The sequence below is a fragment of the Gambusia affinis genome, linkage group LG15 (assembly GCF_019740435.1).
Source record: "Gambusia affinis linkage group LG15, SWU_Gaff_1.0, whole genome shotgun sequence".
NCBI lineage: Eukaryota > Metazoa > Chordata > Actinopteri > Cyprinodontiformes > Poeciliidae > Gambusia > Gambusia affinis.
In genome coordinates this window covers 10275851-10299947 of record NC_057882.1, presented here as the reverse complement: position 1 = coordinate 10299947, position 24097 = coordinate 10275851, and the positions used below count along the sequence as shown (strand labels likewise).

Sequence of the window (24097 nt, the reverse complement as noted above, 5' to 3'; positions counted from 1 at the left end):
AGAGCAAAATATGTACTGGGACACTAAATTTATTGTCCAAACAAAGGTTTAATTGTCACAGAGCGTTGGAATGTTACACAACTTCCTGTCCAAAAACAGTGAAAGATGCCATGATTTGAAAGTTGCCAGACAGATCTTGTTCAGACTGTTTCATGTGCTTTTTAATATGCAGATTAAAACCATATGTAAAAGAATTCAGAGTAGAAGGGGGGAAGTAAGGGAGAGAAAAGAGGAGTGTGTGGGGAGATTTTTGTTAGATTGCAGACGGGGTTGTATGATCGCCTCTTGTAATTGTAGGGAAGTCTGAGTCATAGCACACATTAAACAAGTTTAATGTGTGCCACTCATCCACACACACACACACACACACACACACACAAAAACAATAGAACTTATGGGAAACTTTTGTTAGTCTTCTTTAAAATGGGATTTCTTTTTCATTCATTGTTTCAACTATACTTCTCTTTTCCATCCTCATGCAGTTGGAACACTGTCCCCGAAGGATGCATGCTTTCACAAAGCAGTTCTTACATTTGCTCAAGGCTTAATTAGCATAACATGACCCGTGTCAGAGATGCTTACAGATTAAATTTAGAAGGCCAATCTCAGTTTAAGGAGGAAATTGGCTAAGGTCAGCTTGAAACCGCAAAACCAGCTATTTGAGTCTTTGCTAAACCAAAGATTTTTGTAATTACAGGGAAAGTCTTTGTTTGTGAAGACCATTTAATTTGTTCTCTTTATTGTCACGATCTGTGCCTAATTTTTAAATTAGTAATAACTGTTGTAAAACTGCTGCAAATAAAATACAACATTAGAGATGCTTCGCCATCTATGCAAACCATGACCCCAATGTATAATCAGTGCTTTGCAGCAATACTCACTTACTTTAAATCTTTTCAGTTTTGTTACTTTAAAATGATGTATGAATTGGATTGAGTGCTTCTGCAAACCTAAATTTTTAATCTTGCCATAGATTTTCAATTAGTTTAAGTCCAAATGGACCATTCTGACATATTATTCTCTGATCTTAACCACTCAATTGGTTTCGATAGATGTTAAGGTTCGTGTCCTGTTCATGCAGCCTCTTACAGTATATAGACGGTTCAATTAGGGAATGTGAATTCACCCTTACATTCCAATATCTGTCACATTTTCAGCTGGTGCGGTTCACATTCACACAGCACTGCGTCAACCTCTTTACTCGTTCGCCTCTGGAGGCGCTGCATCATAAACTGCTAAAGGAAACCACACAAAAAAAACCCGAAGAAGACGCTGCGCGCAACTTTCTTTATTTGTATTCAAAAATGGAGTGGAATCAGATTCTAGCGGTTTTAGGATTTATGTTTTGTCGTTGGCAAATGTGCCAAACAAACATTTTTCTACAATGGGCTCAGCATGAGCGGAAGATGAGGCAGCAGACCATGCAGAAGGTTTCTTTCCACGCAAGGCGGATGAAACGGCTCCGCATGAGGCGACGCGCATCCAACTTCATGGTAGTGATGATCATGTCCACCTTATACAGGCGTCAACAAAGGTATAAGATATGAGTACTTTTATTCAAATTGTTTCTCAGGGACGTTACACATATCAAAAATAACTTGTTGAATCTGTTATCCAACATCAAACAAAAGATAGTTTCCGCAACACCGGGCCGGAAGTACGCAACCCCGGAAACGCCCCATTTTGGTTTACAACCTGTAGATAACTTTACAAAGGAGGAGCATTACCAAGGCGTAACTTTGTTTTTAAGGCTTTCTTTGTTGTTTGGGAGAACCAGATCAGTGTCTCGCAGTAACACATCTTATAAAACTAGTCAGTCATTTTTGTTTGCCAACAATCACACAATGAAGAGGAGAATGATATGATCGACTGTGATGAGAATTGTCCATATGTGTGGTTGCATTTTAAGAGCGTAACGTTAATCTATTAATATTATCCTTTATGTTAGACATTTGTTTAATATACTTTTGACCAACAGAGTTACAGTTTTGGTTAGGGGTGCACCGATTGCAGTTTTCTGGCGGTTTGGCAATTTTTAAAAGCCCACTTCGATTCTGCTCGATATCCACTTTCTTTTTGTCTGAAATATCACTAAATAAAGCGAGCAAGTTGTTAAAAGTGAGGTGATAACTGTTAACTAAACGTGCAGAAGAGGACAGTGGTTGATTTTAGTTTTTTGTAGTGAAACATAAGATTGTTGAATAAGATCGGCTGATCTTCCAAAATTAATAAAATTGGTGCCAATAAATTGCCTGGCGAAATCGGTCCACCCCTAGTTTTGATTATTTTTAATAACATTTGAAAATATCCTTTTTCGCTAATGGCGTGATCAGAGCAAATACGTGGTGTCGGCTATTAGATGGCATCAGGTATGTATTTCTTCTGTACATTAGCCAACCACATTTGTTGATGCTTTGTAGCAGTTTTCTCACTTTCACAGGATGTAATGAAAACTTCTCTTTCTTCTTTTATCGCCTTTGTTTTTACATCCTTGAATCCAAAAATATCCAAGCATTGTGGTTCTCTAACCTGCAATCAATGAAGCAGAAAACTTCTTCTGTACTATCAAGATGGCGACAGACCATCTTGATGGAGGAGGGGTGATGTCATGTGGAAACAATATGCTTAACATTCAACAGCAAATTGGAATGTCGTATTCTCCTGCCTATTTGAGGTTTCCGTGGAAACTTTAGAAACTAATTTTAGCAGTTAACTGAGCTTAATTTTCTGTTAAATGGGATTAACTGGAATGTATAGTGATTAAATTGAAAAATATATTTTTTAAAGTCCCTCCAGATGTCTTTTGTTGTAACTGAATTTATTTTATTGACTTAAAATGTCCCCTGCTCGCTTACTGAAGATAGTCCCCAGATCCCTTTGCGAACCTGCAAGCATAAATGTGTTTAGATAATGGCCGATAATGAATAGATAATAGATAATCAATGGATGAATAAATTGAACGTATAACTATTATTATTATTAACATGTTGTATAGTTAATCTGATATTCAGTTATTTGCAAAGTAAGACCTTCAAAGTAATGTGAAATGACCTTCTTTCATTAATAATGAAAGAAACAGGGAATTACTAGGTACTTATGTTGTTGTATTTTTGTCTCCGTAGGACCATATGGGTTCAACCACGTCCATCAACTTGGTGGGAAACCGTTAGCAGCTCCTGGGATGAAGTGGATTGGAAAAAAAACTTCAGGATGACAAAGACCTCCTTTCTGTGTCTTTGTGACATCCTCCGACCATGTTTGACACGACAGCACACTAACTTTCGTAGTCCACTTCCTGTTGAGCTGCGGGTCGCAATATGTCTGTGGAGGCTTGCAACAAATCTGGAGTATCGCGCCATCTCCCGCCTATTCGGCATTGGCATTTCTACTGCCTGTTGTGTCACACAACAGGTTGTTACTGCTATTAACGTGGTAATGAAACCTCTGTATATAAAAACCCCTTCTGAGGCAGAACTTATGGTAATTGTCCAGGGCTTCAGGGATCGATGGGCGTTACCCCAGGTTGCGGGTGCAATAGATGGGACTCATATAAGCATTATGGCACCAGATGAGAATCCTGTTGACTATTACAACAGGAAAAATGTGTACTCTGTTATTCTGCAAGTTGTGGTAGATAACAAAATGAAATTCTGGGATATTAATGTGGGCTGTCCAGGAAAAGTTAGTGATGCAAGGGTTTTAGTCAACTCTTCCTTGTATAGTAGAGGTGAAAATGGGACACTGTTCCCAGGTTGGATAGAAACACTGAACAATGTGGACATACCCATACACATTCTCGGAGATGCTGCATACCCACTACTACCTTGGCTGATGAAGCCATTTCCAGAGGGGAACGGTTTGACACAACCACAGGTGAACTTCAACTATAGACTCAGTCAGGCTAGAATGACTGTTGAAAGAGCGTTTGGACGACTGAGGGGCCGCTGGACGTGCCTTCTCAAGAGGTGTGATGCCCACATTTCCTTTGTTAGCCACATAATATCAGCCTGTTGCGTTCTACATAATTACTGTGAAACTGCCAACGAGGAGTGGGTAGATGAAGAACCTGCAGATAATGATGACTTTGTGGATTCAGAGATCGACCATCCAGCTAACAATGGGGAGCAAATTAGGGATGCTCTGTGCGCATACCTGGCACAGTTATGATTTTGTAAATGTTATTTCTTCTAGTTTTAACACAGTTTTGTACTATTTTAGATTTCAAAACATAGTTTGGTAACTTTGTATGAGACAGGTGTTTATATGTTGCAGTTTTGTAGGAAAATAAAGACAATTTGTTCATTCTTTGTTTTTATTGGAACACAATAGTACAACATTGAACGTTCAAACTTTTTGTTCACATTCTTCTGATAAACAAAATACTAACTTTGAATAACTTTTACATGGGTCATTCAAACTGTTTTGACATATAATAAAAGAGTTAACAGATACCATCACAAAAGAGTAATTTGGCCATTTTTTAGTATTATGAACTAAACTCCAAGACATCTCTGTTGACATCACCTGAATCAGAAGATGTTGAATGCTGAGATGTGGTTGCTCTGTTTGGCACCTGTAGGGTTTGGGCTGGTGCAAATACATTGTGGGGGCTACCTGGCGTGTTTTGCTGGAAGCCATTGAACAAAGGTGAGTTGTCAGTGTGGTGAGTATGTTCAGAGGGCCACAATGGAGGTGTGACTGGAGGAGGGGCCATCTACTGCTGCAGGGTAGACGGAGTCATGGATTGGGGCATTGCAGCATGAAGGAAATTCGACATCATCTGAAAGAACATCTTGCTGTTGGCCTTCTGCTGCTCTTGCATTAACTGGAAACGCCTTTCTTCAGCTTGTTGCTGCATTTTTAAGAAGTTCTCAAAAGAGGCTTGTTCCTGCTTCATTCTTTCGCATTCAGCCTCATCCATTTTTCTCTTCTCATCCAGATAGCTCACAAACATTTTCTCAAACTTATCAGTCTTTGTATCTCTCTTTCTTTTCTGAGCCCCAGGTACAGCCACATTTGGTCGGCTGCTTTCTTCATCCAGCAGTGAGATTGTAGTGGGCGTCTCTTCAACTTTAATGTCGGCGGCACTTCTATCTGCTTGATTAAAGCAAACAAATCACCACAGTTATATTTATTCATGAGTCTGTGTCCATAGGACAAATAACCGCAAAACTGCCAAGATACAACTGCTCGTTTATAGTAGAGCTTAATGTTAAGATGATAGTTTTTCTCAAAGATTATCACCCTTTTTACTTACACACTTACCCTTTTGTTCTGAGTCTTGATCCTGCGCTGTGGATTCGGAGTCGCTCAGTTCCAGGCTGGATGGCGACAGAGGCTCTTCCTTGCAGGACTCCAAAACATATTGGCCGTTTGTCGGCAGATTGCCAAGCATGGCATCTAGTTCATCATACCAAGGAAACTGCTCCTTCGCTTCGTCAGTACTGCGATTGTTCCTAACCATGTTGCGTATTTTTACGTATTGTTGGCGAAGTTTTTTTACCTTGGTGCGGCACTGTGCGGCTGTGCGGGGGAATCCCAAAGACTCCATGTCCCCACTAATTAGCTTAAAAACCTGTTTGTTTTTGTGAGTGGTCAGCAGTAACTGCAATACATTTTCGTCTGACCATATTTTTATGAGGGCCCTTACCTCATCTTCAGTCCATATCTGACCACGAGCCATTTTTCCGGATAATGGTGGAAAGCTATTGTTTTGGTTGTATTTACCCAGAATGCCCTGTGCTGCAGTGTGCTTCCTGTTTTTGGAGCAATTTCCGGTCCGCTTGGCATTCGCCAATGTATTTCAACGATGCTAGCCAGATTTCACTTCAGTTGAACCGAGAGGTTTTTAAGCAGACCAAGGTTTGCTTTTTTAGTTTGCATTAGAGTTCAATTACGCATTCATACCTGCACCAAAATTTTTTTGACTTTCTAGGCAAACTGTTTAATCAAATCAAAGTTTGATTAAAGAGGATCAAACAAGCACAATGCACTTATGACACTTTTGTACTCTAATTCAAGAACTCCTCGCTGCAGCAAACAGAAAGGGACGAGGACCGTCAGTCACATACCTTATTTGGAAATGGGACCATTGCACTCCGGAAGTGAAGGAGACGCTATTTCCTATATTATCCGCGGTCTCACGTTTTTAGTTTCTTTTGAAATCTGTGATACAGCTTAATCTTTTGGAAGGAGTTTCACTCTCAGCATCTACTTGAACTTCTCTCTTTTATTTACTTCAGCGCAGCTCACAGTTTTTAACAAATTCTGTAGCTTCTGTGTACTTTCTAAATATGCTCCTTAGTCGCATCTTTTCGGGCCTGCTACTGCCTCCAGTGGCGTGAGGGTGGAAATAGCGCTCCCTTCACTTCCGGAGTGTAATGGTCCAATTACCAAATTAGGTATATGACTGACAGTGGTCCGTCCCCGGCCCTTTCTGTTTGCTTCAGCGAGGTCCTTCTCACATTTTTCAGAATTTCTATATATAAAAAACCCTCTATCACAAGAAAAGTGTTTGTAACAATTCTTTTAGCACCATACTCAAAAAGCAGTAGATGTTTATCTTTATTTTATAGAGTAGAGGAAAAAGTACACATTTTAATAACATAATGTCACACAGTCAGATATTTACTATAAACTGAAAGGTATAACAATAAATACTCCCAAGAATTATCTGCCTCAACTGGATGGATCTCTTTGAAATAAGCCTTCTTGTTTCTTTACAACCAGATGATAGTATGCTTCAAATCTGAATTGTGAGCCTTGTTTCTGTTAAATAAAGTTTAGGCCCAGTGTTTTTTTTATACCATTATTTTCAAAGCGTTCAGACTGTGGAACCTCGTGTTCTTCAGCAGGGGATTCTTGTGGGCTTTCCTCTTTTTCATGGTCAGACTCTGTCCCCGAAGTCTCGTTGCAGCTCTCTGCACTGTGGACATCACTTTGTTCCTCATGTACTTCAAAATGTGCTGACTGCCTATTGCATCCAGCACCAGGTTGTTCTACCTTGCATGAAGTTGACGAGCTTAGATCTTTGCAAAGCCGAAGTCCATCTTCAACAAGCCCAGCTCCGTTTAATGTGTGCGAGACTTTTCTGGCCTCCAGTGCTGTATTAAAAAACAAAACAAAACAAAGCAAAAAACAAAAAAGTACATGAGCTCTTGTTTTTAACATTTAATATTTTAATTCAAGTTTGAAACGTTGAACTTGGACTCACTCCGTTCAGTAAGCACACATTATTGATGAATAAACCCCAGAAAGTTACTTTACAGTTTTCTCTCAAATTAAAGCTTCTGTTTTATGATAAGGTTTTGATACTACGGAAAAAAAACATTCTGACTCTAAAGTCAGAATGTTTTTTTTCTTTTTTCGGGGACCCTAATCCTCTTCCGTAGGATACAAACAGTGACACCTTGTGGTCAAATATCCGCCATTTTCCAAGTTGATTGACGCAATAGACACACTTGGCTTCACTCCTAAAGCAACATTTGAAGACAGGTTTTTTGTACTTTTTCAGTGCAGTATATCCATACGGCCATTTGTTTTTATTTTTTTTATTTTACCTTTATCTATGCAGTAAAATCTCACTGAGACACAAGGTCTCTTTTTAATACTGACAGATATCAATTAACAATTAAACAATTAAACAAATAACAATTAAATACGAGGGTCAAGAGCAGACATCCAATAATACTTCATGTTGCAAACTACATTCATTAAAAATATTATTTGACTCAAACACTAACCTCACAGTTCTACTTTGTTTCCAACAATTGTGACAATTTCACAATTACTTATTTCTTCTCCAAACACAGTAGTCAGTAATATCTATTTTTCTAATGATCCATATCCAACTTTTGAATCAGCACCAACACTATTAAAGAGGTGGTATTATGTATTTTGCAGGCACAAAGTGCCATCAAGTGTATGTTACCTTCAGTTGTTATAAAAATGTCATATATCAAGCAAAACATAATTTGATGCTTTGAAATTGATCTCTGTGTCTTTAAGAAGCTCTTGCCATTTTCTTCACTCCCCCTTCTCCACACCATCATAACAATGCTCCTCCATTTTGTTGCTTACAACCATTCATAGGAGCATCACAGTACCTACGATGAGCTCAGCAGACACGTAGTTCCTCTAGGTGTTTGTTAATTGCTGCTGCCACTAGTCTAGCTGAGCAGCTGTGTTGGGGAGACATGGGAGAGGTGGTGTTCTACTAGACTGAAGCTTCAAGAAGGAGCTTTTGATAAACAGAAAACACTTTGTATGAGCAAACATTTAGACGGCTCCAAATGGTTGTCATGGGAGATTGAAGGAAAACACAAACATGCATGAAGGAATTAAAGCAACAGGTATGTTTTTGATGAGGGAATGACATTATAGCATGATATAAAGCTCAGGTATTGGTACTAATGATATCAGTCTCAGGTTTGGGAGACGCTTTAGAGTTGAATCCACTGAGGTGTTAATAATTTTTGAGCTTAACTGCATACATACCTCTTTGTCTAGCACACTGAGGGAGAGCTACAATAATTGTGAACAAGACGAAAGCTGCTGATGCTGCAGTGCTCCACCACGACCTCTGCTGGCTCTTTTCGTCCACACCTGAAATACACATGTCTTTTACTAAGATGCCTCTGCTTATTGACTGTGGTGAATAAATAATATTAACAATCTGAATGCAGAGGAAAAAATAGAAAAATCTCAAACTCACTTATTAGTGCAACAGTGATGTTGACCTTGGTCTGAACGATGTGCCTGCTCTGAAAACCTGAGAAGGTACAGGTGTACGTTCCAGAGTGTTCCATACTGTCTGGCCTGCTGAGCAGGAGAGACCCATCTCCTTGCAGAAGCTGGTCCTGGTCAAGGACAGCTTGACCCTCCCACAGGTTGACCATGTGTCCTGTTCTGTTGTCGTATTTTAAGATCAGAGTCTGCTCCGCGAGAGAGGAGACGGTCCATGTGAGGGAGAAATTCTCAATACTGTGTGGAGCCATGCATGAGATGGACAGTGGGTGTCCCTCTTCATGAGTTATATTTTCTGAATTCAAAAGGAAACGTGTTGTTATCGCCTGTTATTTATATGAAAATGTTTCTTTATGACTAATCTATGATAAAGTGTACAGGATGCACCTTGGTTCTTCCGAGAAGCTGTCCACACCTGGTTTCTGTCGGCTGACATGAAAGAGCAAAAATACGTGCGGTCGGATAGATTACCCACAATTCTCAGCGTGCTCTCCACAGTGAACAGGCCCTTGTGATCTGTGGTCCTAATGGTGGAATTTTCCAGAGCCTCCTGAGCTGAGGGGGGCTCCATTGCCCACATTACCTGCGGCATGGGGTAAATGTTGTGAGAGGTGCAAGTGGCCTTCTCATCGCTCATCTCCATGGTTACCGACTGGATGGGAGCTAGGTGAGAATCATAAGAAAACAGTTTAAACTTTCAGGACATATGGTGCAGTTTGTGGAAGGGGCAGCCAGAAATAACCAGGGTGCTGTTTTAATGCGAGCAGAAAGACAGGGAAGGGCAGACAAAGATTTAATCTATTCTTAGAGCTTAGTGATTTGTTTCAGCGCTGGCTTTCAACAGAACAACAGTTTTTAGTCTAATCGCCTCTTAATGGTGCTTTTCTGCTGCACTTCAATGCCCTTGTTCTCTACTTTTGCAGTGGGTTAATGGGGCAGACAACCAACATGAACTTTACACACACTGTTGGCTTTCCACGAAACCTTCCCTCCACATCAGTTTGAAGTGAAAATCAGCTCTCCATTGATTTAGCACATATTATATATAGAACTTTAAGTATATATAATGCCTCTCTTTTGGTAATCCAGAGTTTGGGTAGTTATTGACAAACTCTCTAGTACAACAAACCTGCTTAAAAAATGGTGGAAAAAGGTGCAAAATGTTCTGCCTACACAGTGGCCTTGAGGTAATTAATCATTGTGACCCTTCATAAGGTTTATCCTATCAATTACAACAGAGAAAGACACTGAAACAGGCAAAATAATTTCATGACAAGCCATACAAACCTCTTAGCTCCAAGTTGACAAACATCTCCTGGTTGCCTTTGCGTGTGCTCGTGTAGCACTTGTACCTGCCCTTGTCCTGAACTTTAACCCTCCTTAGAAGCAGCGAGGCATTGCCTTGAGGGATGTGGGAGTTGAAGAGCGACGTTCTGCCGCTAAAGTGCTTGTTTTGGAGTCCAAACTGATCTTTGTGGTAGTAGTAGCTGTGGACAGGGATTTGCTGCTTGTACCAGTGGATTACCACTGTGCCGGTGGGTCTAAAGCTGCATGGCAGGACACAGTCATCTTGGATGATGCAAGTGACATTCAAGTCTGGTAACAAGACTGGAAACATACAGTTATTATAAAGATTTAAGAGCACAGGTTTTATGTTAGTTAAATGTGTTCAGTTTGCTGAAAAAAAACTAGAAAGTGTATCATTTTGATAGCTAAATCTGAGCATTCGCCCTGTATTTATGACATAACAATTCAAAGAAATGTACTGCAAGTTCCTTTGATTATAATCTCAGTCACATGTTTATGAAGACATTTTATGTTTTTGTTTTCAGTTTTTATTCAATATTTCATAATTTTGAACAAAGCACCAAGAACAAAATAGTGTTTTTGTGTTTTATTTTTATTTTGAAGATTGTAGCAATAACACAATAACTGGCAAACATGAATGCAATTGTGTGCATCTTTTTTACCTGGTGATTTATTTAACCAGTTTTAAAACACTGCTTATGTAGCTTTGTTCATAATTAAAGAATATCATAAAAAATACATACCTTTTGAATTTGTCAACAAAAACTTTCCTGAGAAAAGTAGCAGCCTGAGGATAAGTCCTTGCATTTCTGCCCTGTCAGTCACTCTCCACAGAGGTGCTAAACCTGTAACAGTCTTTCACAGCCGTGTGTGTGAAAACACGCTGGTGTGCAGTGAGCTGTTTCTGTGTGATTCCACTTTACATCCTTCCTAACACTAATGAAACGTGGACTAATTAACCCAGCAGGTAAAAGTTTAACCAGCTTCTTGGTGCCGGGCACAACACTTCACACCTCTTCTGAAGTAGTCTGCTAAAAACACCTTCTTTCTTTTGTGACCTCAAAATGAGTTCACACCATAGCAGCTAAGCTAAAGCAAATACCGTGTACACTTAGTGAGTAAGGAAAATACTCAATAGGTTTTGGTATGAATAAAATTGGAAATTTGTGTTTTTTGGTAACCAAAGCGATAAAGGAAAACAACATAATTATCCTTTTTTGATAATATAGTAATGTGACAGTGCCCGCATTGTGTCCTAATATTTTCCATAAACTTTTAAATCTAGTTTAATCAATTACATCCTTTAAAAAAATGCTGCAGCAATCATTTGCATCACATCACTTTCCTGTCCTTTGACAGCTGAGATAGCCTCCAGATATTCCTGACCCTGAATGGGAGCACAACTAGATGATGGATGGATAGATAGATAGATAAAAAAAAAACACATTTGTACGGTCCCCTTTTAAATACCTTTTTGACGACCTCTATGTGACAGAGATGAGATGTCAGGTCAAATGTGAACAGCTGTCCTGCAGCTGCAGGGTCACATGTTTGAGTGTACCAAGATCCATGTGCTTGATTCTTGAAGATGGCGTTGCTCATCTCTGTCCTCATTCAACTTTAATCCCAGATTAAAGGGAGCATGCTACTAGTGGCACGCCAACAATGCTGAGTTATATCAGTCCAACTGTAGCTCTGTTTCATTAGCCTTTTCAAAATTTATTTCAAATATATTTTCTTGCAATTTTTCCACACTAGACTTTTATCATGAAGCTTTTACTCTTGTGGATTGTGATTTGTCTCACTGTGTCTCTCATACTCATCTTTTCATGCATTTACACAACCACAAACTTGCTGCCACCAAGTGCATAATGTTTTGCTTGGATGAATGTCACAAATATGTGGTGACCCTTGTTGATATTTTGGGATTTGTGTTGTTTAATCGCATTTTTCTTTATGTGTTTATTCAAGTAAAAGCACCACATAATGTAAACCTTTGTAATATAAACTGACATTTTAAACCACAACACCAGCCAGCAGGTAGACCTGCTAATACTCTTTGTGCATCGCTGCTGCTTTTAATGAGTGCCGTATAATCTAAACAAAAATATCCAACTGCAGTCGGGAACTCTAAGAGCGGCAAATCGGGCAGCAGATTTTTATTTTACATTAATCCAAATGCTCTGTGGTTTTATCTTTCTCACCGTGTATCTATCAGCAGGAAGGAAGAAGATGTTTTTTTGTGTTTGCTTCCATTTTGCCGAATCTCGCTTTCTAATCTTTTTTCCTTCAAACTCAAAAAGTAACAAAGCTATTTTAAAAGAGGTCTCCAGCTGAACATCCTTCAATTCTCTGATCCGAGATGAAGCGAGAACAGTCGTGGGATCATGTGATCAGGCTTACATGCTAAACAACCAGAGGCCATAAGTTCAGTGTTTACTGAAGCCACTGCAGACATATGCTCACATCTGACTCCTCTTGATTGGATCATTTGCGTTCTCTCACCGCAGCCAAGCGCAACTTAGTGTTGAAAAATCCTGCAACGTATAAAACTAGGCTACAGGGTTTTTATTTTCATCTGGCCGGGACGATGATGAAACTGGTGTTTGTATTATGCGCTTCCCCCGCCCTGCATTGCCTCCAGTTTGTAGGTTACTGAAAGATTTCACCACCCACAGAAAAGAAGATTAGGGAGGAATTAATGGTATTCCTTTGTCATTATAGGAACAAATTGATATTTGGTTTTAAATCAGAGGGGTGGGGACAGCGGGGGAGTCGGAGCAACATGTTGCGTCAGGACACATAAGCAGAGGGATGGCACTGTGACAGGCAAACTCAGCCAGGAGGACGCTCGTGTACTGGCGCTGAGCTGCTGGATATCTCCACTGATGTTCACCATGTTATGGGATATGAGAGTAAAAGATAAGGTAGATATGACCTGGTGTTTGCCTGGCAGGACAGAATGAGTGCACCCGGGACATGGACGTGTCACTAGGAGACCCGGACAGCCGTGTCTGGTTGAGACACTGAAATACTGGGAGGGACATTTGAGTTCCTCTCGCATCTGCAGCCCCTGCTCAATCATGAGACTGGCCCTCCTGGCCTTGAGACTGATGGTTTTGGCCTGGCTGTGGCCTGTTACTCAGCTCAACAGCAGCACTTTTGCAAACAAGAAACGGCACAAAGAGGTCTATGTTGGGGAGAACACTAAAGCAAAGCATGGAGGGTAAGATCCGTCTTATTTTTCCAGGAACAGCTTACATTATCCAGTCTCTTCCGAATGCTGGTCATCTCAGATCTTGCTTGCATAATGGATCCCAGTATTACCATCAGTACCATGCAGGTGAATCCAGGTCAGAACTGGCAGTGAAATATGTGAGTCTGGAGGTATTTTTAAATTTGTTTCTGCACGAAGACATTGTTGTGCATGTTATCAAAGCCAGCTTTGGATTGTTTCTAGGAAGACACTAATCACCTCAGGAGGCAGATAAACGAGCGTTACCACATTATGTTTGACCCAATTACAAATGCCAGTACCCTGACTGTAACTGATTTTATTTGGGCCAAGGCTCTCGGTTTTAATCAGGGCTAAAGAGCAATTAGCCGTCACTCGCTCTCCCAGCCAGATGTTGCTTCTGGTTAGAGTGTGTTTTTGTTAGAGATTGACTGACTGATCTGTCATTTGATCTTTTTTGTAATTTTTTTTCTAGACGGGTGGATCTTAAGATGAAAAAGCTGGACAGCACAAAGTCCCTGCTAATTAAATCTGAGCAGCTACTCAGGATTGAAGATCATGATTTTGCCATGCGTCCAGGCTTTGGAGGTAAGAAAGCTCAGCTTAATTAATAGAGTTCTGTTTATTTATATATGACTCTTAAGTAGTTCCACTGTTAAAAGCAAACAAAAAGCTGCTTTTGAGTTACACATTTGAACTGGTTCACTCAACACTTAAATGTATTGTTCTTGTTCTGTTTTAAAAAATATTTGTTTTTTAGATAATGTAGTCGACTATGGGGGTTATTGTGCTTGTCTACCATAATAGGCAGCGCCTAACACAAAAAACCTTGTTGACCTAGATTGTCTGGTCCCAGGCACCAGACTACAGCTGTGCAGAGAAAATAATCTGAACTGTGTTCCTAATTCTGCGCCTTTCTACACTTTGAAGGATAGTTCACTTTTTTCATTCACAATGTATTTTGGCATAGTAAAAATACTGGGATATTGCAATGAATGTGTCCATGTTGCAAACAAGGTAAATATAAATTTCTGTGATACTATTCCCTCATTGTGTGGATTACTACAAGTTTAAATGGACAATTTCTATATGGACTATAACACTGCATTTTATTTACTTTATTTTAGTATTACATGAAAATGCTCTGATTTACAGTTGCATAGTCTTTAGAATAGCCTCCAGGATTAAAAAAACATTATTATCTTATGCTTGTGTAATTCAAAGGTGATTACATTTTATTAAATTTTTTAAATCAATTTACACAAAAATGAAAAGAAAAAAATAATGACACGTTTTCTAGATTCCCACTTTAAAAGTCAGTAAGTACCTTGAACAAAACTAAACATTTCCAATCAGTATGATGCTATTCTGAATTTCACCGATGAATCCTCCTAAAATAACAAGTATTCTCCAAGAAAAGCCTGACCAGGCACTATTTGGTGATTATCTGTGTAACTTTCAGAATGAATAAGAACCACCTGGACACATGCAAATGCGAAAACCACACATTTGATTAATCCCAAGCACAATTAAAACAAGAATGTTTCACCATCAGTCAAGTTGAGACCTGGCATTCCAGAATAAATCCCAAAAAATGGTTAACACTTAACATATTATATTTTACGGGAGATTTCAGGTGAGACTTTTGGCAAATCATAACCCCATTTTAGTCATAGCTTTCATCCACGGTAGATGGCTTCATTTCATACCTGAAAAAAATGTGGTATGAAAGGACTGAAACTGCACTAAGTGGCAAAATAATCAGAAACTATAAGTATTTGCAAAAGGCATGTTTTGCAAATATGTGCCTTTGTGTGAATCATGTTTACACGTGATTTTTAAAATGCCTGAAGTGTAACCTTGGGGGGCATTTTCTGCCCTTGGAATGATTTCATGTGGCCTCTGACAATGGCATATGCGATTGATCCAGATAGTCACTTTTTGTGATAAAAAAAAATAACTTCTTTAAACAAAAATGGTTGGGTGCAACTCAAAGTTCTTATGTTTTATCAGCAATGATTTTTTTATTTTTTATGCTTGTGTAGAAGTTAGGACCACAAACATGGAGCAACTTTTACTATGAAGCAGATCTGGGTTCGCTCACTAAACTTGACAAGATAATATAAGTATATTTAAACAAGGGATACTCGGATTTCAATCTTATTGATAAGAATAGACCAACAAAATGGAAAACAGCACAATTGCATGCCTTTTTTAAAAATAAGACAAACATTTGAAACCCTTTTTGTTTCTTTGAAAATGATTTTGAAACACTGTCACTTTGTAGAATTTTTCTCATAATACTTTTATATTTCCATTTAGTTTGTACTTTATTTTTTCAGCTGCAGATCTTTGATGCTGATAAAAAAAAGCCTTATTGTGTGGACCCCTCTCTGTCTAAATATAATCCATTCCACTATTAGATTGCAGTTGTATCCTAAGTATTTACCCTCATTAGGTAATGGCACTTTTAAAGGTGCATGTGCAAATTGCACATCATACAGTATGTTGCACATGTTCTGCTACTGGATGATGACTTAACAAGCATAATGGTCATAATAACGCTACATCTCTAACACAAAGTTTTTTTTGCAGCATTTTATGTCTTTTATATAGTTTTTCCATCCCTCTGTTGTATTTCTGACATATGCAGTTAAACCAGCTGCAGCTCATCCAGCCCTGTTTGTTTTCCTGCCTCTCTGTACATTTGGCATTTGCTCCTGGTATTGTCCAGGGTTTACTCAGGTCATGTGAAGTGAAAGTCTTACTGATGGGATTGTTATAAGCACTGATTATTTTTTTTTTCTTGGTGCATGCAGGATTATGTGAGAACTCCAACTGAAATAAACTAAACAACAACAATAAAAAATTTTTTTATCCATGCAACTTGTTAACTCCATAACTCTTCAAATATTTATTTGAGAGGATCTTGTGGCACATTCGTCAGATTAAGCAAGTTTCAGAAAACAAGTTTTGTACTGGAAAATAGGTCACATATTCTACACTCATGCATCATCCTTCACATTCTGGGCCTTTGCAGCAGCTAAGGTCCTGCTAAAACATGTTAAGGACAAATCTGCTGGTAGATGAATGCAGACAATCCTATTCATGAATAGAATTGAGATAAATCTGACAAAACACGACTGTTTAAAGGTTTTGTTTTCACCCCAATCACCCTAATTCTGAAGTCCTTGAATACTTCTGTTAGTTTATGAATCACAGAATGGCTTAGCAACAAAATGCATGAAACATTTGTTGTTTCATCAACCTTCAAGACCATCCAGGGCTTCTTGTTCAAATGTACTCTGAATCCCCAGAATCAGAGCCAAATTAAAAACAACATTCAGTTCTTAGCCTCTCCTAATTTGGAAAACAACTTCCAGAAAAATGCGAAAATGCTGAAACACTGAATTATTTTAAATCAAAACTAAAAGTCAAAGTTACTTTTGGTTAATAATAACTAGTGTGTTGGTTACTTGTTTCCTATTTAATGTTGTCATTATTGTTTATTGTGTTGTGGATTCATCTTATAAAACACCTTGTACTGCCTCATTGGTAATATGTACAATACAAATAAATTCTATTTGTTGAGGTAATGTTACTACAGAAGGTAAAATAACTTCCCAAATTACACATATCCAGTTTTAGTATTTATAAGGATCTCTCTCATTTTTTCATCCTCACAGAATTTATAATCTAGTAGATGGAAAGGTGGTTATGCGACTTCAGTAAATATTTTTTTTCTAGTAGGAGTCGTTTATAGTAAGTTGGTTTAATCATTTAGGGTTTCATTTTAGTCAGCTGGCCCAAATAGAAACTTGATTCACTATTAATAGAACAGAGTCTGATATAAAATATTTATGTATATCATTGACATGCATAACTTTGTGGGATGAAAAGGCAGATAATTTGGAGAATATTTGATCTTAAATCTTTTTCTCATTTTTTCAGGTTCTGCTCTTCCAGTTGGAATAGACGTCCAGGTGGAGAGCATTGACAGCATATCTGAAGTAAACATGGTATGCACCTCCGTCATTCCTCTAGTTTACATAAACTGCTCAGCCCGATTGCTCTTTATCTATCTTTTCTCTTTCACTTTTCTTCGCTCTTCTTCAGGACTTCACCATGACCCTCTACTTGAGGCATTACTGGCAGGACGATCGGCTGGCTTTCCCCTCCAGCAGCAACAAAAGTCGAACCTTCGACGCACGTCTCGTCAAGAAAATTTGGGTTCCAGATGTGTTCTTTGTCCATTCAAAACGTTCGTTTATCCATGATACAACTATGGAGAACATCATGCTGAGGGTTTTTCCAGATGGAAATATTCTCTACAGTGTGAGGTAAAACAACTTGCAGTCATTGAGCCCTTGGATGGCAACCCTTTTCTCAGTATTTCGACGGAAACTTTATATCATAAACTATATATTCATCCTGCTGTTGCTTCTAGCTGTTTATCCACCCTGATCAGGCAAAAACTGCAGCATATGCAGTAACAGATTCCCCTTTTGCAGACATACTGGCATAGGTAAAGATTCTGATTCACAGGTGGGCTGTTTGACTCCAAGTGCCAGACTGTGGCACCTGATTGATCCAAAATAACTGAATGGTCCCCATCTCACATTATATTCACTGATGTCATATAACTAACAGTAGACATGACTAGATAATAGAAAATGAGTTTATATTATAAGTAGTCAACATATGTACAAAACATCTAAAAAAGATGGCTATGAAAGAACTAAAACTGCTAAAGTACAGAAATATGTTGGGACAAAATGATTTGCATCCATTGGCAAGATTACAAACAGAATATTAACTATTTACTCTCATTAAAAACTACCCAGGCACACAAGTTACCGTTGTTATTCTTCTTTATTTATAATAAACTTTATTTTACTCCTGCGCTACTCCTCTTCTCACCAGTCTACTTAATATTTCTCCCAAGGACTTGGGGATCAATCGATTGACTTAGGCTGGTTGTCCAATATTTTGAAACAAATTTTATAGAAATGGTCTCATATTTTGGGACAAAGTTGATGAAATTGAGTGATTTGAATGATGTGGGTGTTTATGTAACTTTAAGTTGTGTTTTAGGATCACTGTGACCGCTCTGTGCTCGATGGACTTCAGTAGTTTTCCTCTGGACACACAGAACTGCTCTCTGGAGCTGGAGAGCTGTGAGTATCAACCAGAAGCTGAGGGAACGTCTTGGACATCCAATGCTGTTCACAGTTAAACATAATTCCACTCTTATTAGTTATTTTAGTGATGAAAATATTCTACAGCCCTTAATACATCATTTACATAGTTTTGCATTGGAAGATGTGGACCAGAGAATGCGCCGCTATTTCAGTTCATGTAACAGTGGAATGGAATCGGAAAGTAAACTCTAACTAACTTTTTATTTTTTGGAGTAAATAAGACTATGTTAGTTTGTTTTGTTTCTTCTGTGCTGCTGTGACTTGCACCCACATATTTCTCACATTTCGTCACATTACAACCCCAACCTTCACTGTAGTTTACTGACGTTGGTGCATAATTGAGAAGTGGAACAATAAGCACAAGGTATTAAACTTCAGTGTAAAATACATCTGCTTCCTTTACTCTGTCACCTCTCAAACCAGTTGTTCTCTGAGTTAATCTGAGGACTATTAGTAAATATTACTGAACAAGAAACATCATGAAGACCATAAAAGAGGTTAAAAGCTAGTAGGGAAGGGGAATGAATATTGTTAATACAATAGATGGCGCAATACACCGTAGATGATTGTCTTTAGACGTTTTTTGACAGTCTTACTCAAATGTTCTGTGGGTTTTCTGTATTTTCAGTGCATTCTCTCTCCGTTGTTGCCATACACTCACATCATGGAGCTTGATCTTAGAGGAAAGGCAGATATCCAGCTTAAAACAATCTCTCCTTTCCTCTGAGAAAAACACCCATGTTTCTTCTGAGAGGCAGAACGTGAATCTCTCCTCCCACTCTTCCTTTTCTCCTCTCTTTAAGATGCTTACAATGAGAACGACCTAATGCTCTACTGGAAAAACGGGAACGATTCATTAAGGACTGATGAGATAGTGCTCTCTCAGTTTTTTATTGAAGACTTCCAGCCTTCCTTTGGGCTTGCCTTCTACAGCAGCACTGGTATGTGAGGCTGGGGCTCTCTGAGCTGTATCCACTTTAGAGACAACCAGAGAGCTCCTCTAATGTTTTTTTTTTTTTTTTTTTCTGTGATGTAGCTTGCCAAGATAATAATTCTAATAATATTACATGTTGGCTTTGTATATATGTATAAAAGAAACAACTTATTTATTTATTTATTTTTTCATATAATCAACTTCCAATGGGGCGTTTTGTTTGAAGCTCTCGGTAGCGATTCCTTAAAGCACATGTTTGGCTTTCAATCTTCTTGGAAGATTCACAAAAACAAATATTACATTGAGTTAAAACTGTATGGATGAAAACAGAATAATGAATGGATACATTTTCAATCGTGGGCCCCGGTTGAAAATAAAAATATAGATTTTCATAGCTCTCTGTGGGAAAATCGATACTAAACAGCACTCAAAAGATTATTTTTCATTCAATATTTTTTCTATGCTTGAGCTGTTGTAACATTGAGATAATAAAATACTTATTTAATGGATCATTGTTGAAAATTATTAATGTAAATATCTAAACAATGCTGATTTTCATCAGTTCACGTGATTTATATGGAATCTCGTCTCAATGTACAGAATTCCTGAATTTAGGTTCCGTTTTGTGGAGTTTTCTGAGGAAGCCCCACTGATTGTGTCAATTTCTTTTGCAGTAATCCTTTCTCCTGAATTAGCATGTAGCAAAAGCAGACTATACATCCAGTTGAGTCGTTAACTTTGCAGCAGTCCCTACACACAGAAGGACAGAACTAAATGTCATCTGTAGAGAGCAACTGTAAACATTTTTTTCAGAAACTGCTGATGCCGCATGTTCCAAGCAAGGTGTCGCAACCGAACACACAAACATTGGATCTGCTGTAGCATCTATGTAGAGAACTTAGTGGCAACGCCAACTGCAGATTGTACAAAATTGGAGTAGGGGAGAACGTAGCAAAGTGGTCAGTACAACCTCCAGCAGCAAAACTGCAGAATCAGCTATGGATACCGCTTTAACGAAGCTTTATCAAAACGAAAGATTTAAGTCTTAGAAGTAGAAAGGGAGTCTGCCTCACAGACATTTAAAATGCTGCTTAAAGATTCAATGTGTATTTTGGTTTGTTTTTCAGAGTTATGGTGGCACATTTTTCCTTTTTTCTCCTGACGGTTGCTTTGTTATGCGCTTTTGCACTGTTTCAGGTTGGTACAATCGACTCTACATAAACTTCATCCTAAGGAGGCACATTTTCTTCTTCATGCTTCAGACCTACTTTCCCACCATGCTGATGGTGATGCTGTCATGGGTGTCTTTCTGGATAGATAGGAGAGCCGTACCTGCTCGTGTCTCATTGGGTAATGAGAAAACATACAACCACAATCTATGGAAAGATCAATTAAAGTAACTAGTCACAAAGAAAATAACTTTTCTTGTGATTTAATGTAAAGAAGAAGATGGAAACAAAATGTTGATTTGAATATTGACCATCTGATGATTTTTAGTGTTTTCTTGCATATTTTATCACTGCTTTAATAATTATGGTTTAAAGATGATAACCATCTATTGAATGTTGAGATAGTATAATCAATAAATAAAAACAAAACGTTGCAAAATTCAGAGTGTCTGGCTATGCCTTTTAAAATGAGATACAAAGGACACAGAAAGGGGGGGGTTCTAGGTAAGAAAAAATATGAAGCTTTTGTTTATCGTAAACCACACTGACCGGATTGGTCGTCAGGACAAACAGACAATCACATGGCAGCGACTCAATGCATTTGGCAATTTAGATGTTGAAGATGTTAAAGACAACTTGATGAAATTCAAACTGAGAATGAGAAGGGTTCTGGAAGGACATTTAAGTAACTTTGACATCCTTGTTGGTGCCAGAAACTGTTTACTTAGATTTTAATCCACCACAATGTATTGAGTTTCCAAAAACAGCAAAATATCCACAGCGCTATACTAATATGGATGAAATTGCCTAAGTAATGATTCAGTATTAATTAATTACTGAAGGCATTGATAGTTTCATAATGCAACCCATTGGGCTTCAGTTGTCCATGCATATATGAAGTTGTACATATAATCCATACATATTTTCTTTTTTGTACACTCATGTTATTTCTGTCTGCACATTCGTGTGTGTTTGTGTGTGTGTGTGTGTGCAGGCATCACCACTGTTTTGACCATGTCCACCATCATCACCGGTGTCTCTGCCTCTATGCCACAAGTGTCTTACGTCAAAGCCGTAGACATCTACTTGTGGGCAAGCTTCCTGTTCGTCTTTTTGTCCGTCATCGAGTACGCTGCTGTCAACTATTTCACCACGGTGGAGGAGATGAAGAAGCTGAAGAATGCTAAGGTCCCATTCAATTTTCAGTTCTCCCATCACGTCTTCTTAAGATTTTTGTAATTATTTCGATCTTCATGTCGTTCGCTCTGGTTTCCTTTCACTGCAGATCCCCAGTAACTTCGATACCACCCAAGCCATGGCCTTTGATGGGTGTTTCCACGACAACGACATTGACCTGGTTTCTTTCCCAGAGGTCTCCATCACCCCGAACACAGACAGAAACACTCAGTCTCGTAACTCCACCGTTTCTGCACCCACAGAGGGAACCAGGCTCCGTCGCAGGAACACACTGAAGTACAACCTGAGCTACATCAGGAGCAACAGTTACATGATTGACTCGTATTCTAGAGTCATCTTCCCCATGGCTTATCTGCTCTTCAACATCATTTACTGGAGTTTGTATGCTTAGGACATTTGTTAAAAAGACTTACTAAGTACCATAAATGCTGGTCTATCCTGCCATGATGACGTTTTGTTTGCACAGTGTTTGATGCTGAGCATTAATGTCTTTTATGATCTCTCAGATTCAAACAGCTGAGTTCAGCTGTTGCAGCAAATTCAGTGCTGACCTTGTACATTGGAATCCTCCACAAAGGTGTGTAAAACACACCAGGTGTGTCCAGGATTTATTGGACACACCAATAAATCCTTTATTGCAGAAAATAAGTCAGACTGAAACTTTTAGAAAAAAAAAAAGCTTTTAATTTGATTAAAAAATTAATCGATTATTCAGCGGAGAAATCCGCTGTGTTATTTCAAAATTCTTTAAAAAACTTTTCCTAGGGTGCCAGGGAATTTGTCTGCATCTGTAGCTGCAATTTTCCGAATGTTCATATGTGTCTTCAAAAAGCGTAATTTGGAAAACGTCTTAACCATTTCTATTTCTTTTTTTTTGTTATTATCTTTCATTTCAGAGAATAATTTGGCATGAGGCAATTTTCTTTTCCTTTTTCATGTGTTCTGACTTGTAAGGTAGAAGGAAGATGGTTGCCTGTATGTGCCAAGGCAGTTTTGTTCTACAAAAAGGATATCTCATCATAGTACCGTAATATTTGATTGACTTCATTAAATCAAGACCACATTTCAGATTAGACAAGCCACTTCAGTGAAATTGGAACCTGTTCAAAGCAATATATATTTATCTTTACAAATAAACCTACAGTTTTAAATACTATATGTGTCAGTCTACTTTATGGCGGATCGTTATATCAGTTTACTCTTCTTTCTTTAGTTTTGCCCAAAAAGACATTAGTGTTTCAACATTACTTGGAACTTTGTGCTAAAATCAATGTCATCTTTGTCGATGGCTTTCCTGGAAACATCTCTGATGAATTCTTCCTCAACCTCATTGTACTCCATGTCCATCACAGGTCAGAACAGACACATACAACCACACACATTCATGCCTAAGGGCAGTTTTAGAGCAACCAAATAACCTAACATTTGTGTTTTTGGAATGTGGGAGAAGACTGGAGAACCCAAAAGAGCCTGCTGTTGAAAAGACAAAAACTTTTTGCTACAGGTAGCAAATAAAGAAAGGCATATCTACACCACCACCAGTATTGCCTGACCAATAAACGTACTTATCCAAAGCATATTTTTAAGGATGTTAGTTACAGTTAGACCCATAAAGGTGGGTTGTTCCACAAACTGTGAAAAGATCCAAAATACTCACAATAACAGACAGACAGATGGGGCTTTTCAGATGGATTCAAAACGGGAGCTTAAAGGTATTACTGCATGTTGACAGGTTGTCCTGCAAATAAAAGCATGGATTAAATGGAAAATAAAAACCAGAGTCCTGAGAAACAGGCATTAGAAAAAAAATGTCTGGAACACTTGGTTGAACGCCAAAACACAATCTGGCAAAGACTGAATCCCAAAAGCAAGTGAAGGAGAGCATGAGCAGGTGAGCTCCTTTGCTGCCTCTGGTGGAGGGAAGCGGTAATGCAGGGAAAACAAGACGGCTCTGCTGCTCTGCAAGAGCTTGTCTTACATTTCGCAATATATCGCAAAACATGGAAATTGTTAGAGCTATCTTGGGGAAGTGAATTATGCTTGGGATACTAACCAGTTAAACCACAAATATGGCATTCTAAAGTAGGTAATGAAATAAATTAATAATATGAGACTGTTTTTTGTTGTATTCAAAGCAATGTGGTGGGAAAAATAAAACTCCAGAACTACTTCCACAAATCATGTATCCATCCACACTCTGTAGTTTATCAGACATCAGGTATTGGGAGTAAAAGATCTGGTAAACTAGGACTCTCCTTTGAGCTCCCCTCATTTTACAGAGCTCTGCACCTTATCGCTGAGGGAAGCA

The 24097-nt window shown here is 38.5% G+C and overlaps 4 protein-coding genes across 4 annotated transcripts; 2 read left to right on the top strand and 2 right to left on the bottom strand.

Moving 5' to 3' along the window:
- The first annotated feature begins 1292 nt into the window (after positions 1 to 1292).
- On the top strand, positions 1293 to 4262 carry LOC122844454 (protein ALP1-like). The gene is made up of 2 exons (XM_044139903.1): positions 1293 to 1534; positions 3123 to 4262. Exons 1-2 carry the CDS (start codon positions 1305 to 1307, stop codon positions 4165 to 4167), a joined length of 1275 nt encoding a protein of 424 aa, XP_043995838.1. The 5' UTR covers positions 1293 to 1304; the 3' UTR covers positions 4168 to 4262.
- Positions 4263 to 4294: 32 nt separating this feature from the next.
- Positions 4295 to 5725, bottom strand: LOC122844455 (zinc finger and SCAN domain-containing protein 29-like). The gene is made up of 2 exons (XM_044139906.1): positions 5266 to 5725; positions 4295 to 5094 (listed from the first exon to the last, which is right to left on the bottom strand). Exons 1-2 carry the CDS (start codon positions 5681 to 5683, stop codon positions 4715 to 4717), a joined length of 798 nt encoding a protein of 265 aa, XP_043995841.1. The 5' UTR covers positions 5684 to 5725; the 3' UTR covers positions 4295 to 4714.
- A 2438-nt stretch (positions 5726 to 8163) lies between these two features.
- hhla2a.1 (HERV-H LTR-associating 2a, tandem duplicate 1) lies at positions 8164 to 10860 on the bottom strand. Its single transcript, XM_044141513.1, has 6 exons — positions 10797 to 10860; positions 10033 to 10353; positions 9133 to 9408; positions 8714 to 9040; positions 8497 to 8604; positions 8164 to 8180 (listed from the first exon to the last, which is right to left on the bottom strand). Exons 1-6 carry the CDS (start codon positions 10858 to 10860, stop codon positions 8164 to 8166), a joined length of 1113 nt encoding a protein of 370 aa, XP_043997448.1.
- A 2276-nt stretch (positions 10861 to 13136) lies between these two features.
- gabrr3a (gamma-aminobutyric acid type A receptor subunit rho3a) lies at positions 13137 to 22413 on the top strand. Its single transcript, XM_044139902.1, has 9 exons — positions 13137 to 13279; positions 13764 to 13876; positions 17240 to 17307; positions 17405 to 17628; positions 18383 to 18465; positions 19293 to 19430; positions 20621 to 20773; positions 21587 to 21797; positions 21886 to 22413. The coding sequence occupies exons 1-9, from the start codon at positions 13137 to 13139 to the stop codon at positions 22178 to 22180; spliced, it is 1428 nt and encodes a 475-aa protein (XP_043995837.1). The 3' UTR covers positions 22181 to 22413.
- The last annotated feature ends 1684 nt before the right edge of the window (positions 22414 to 24097 follow it).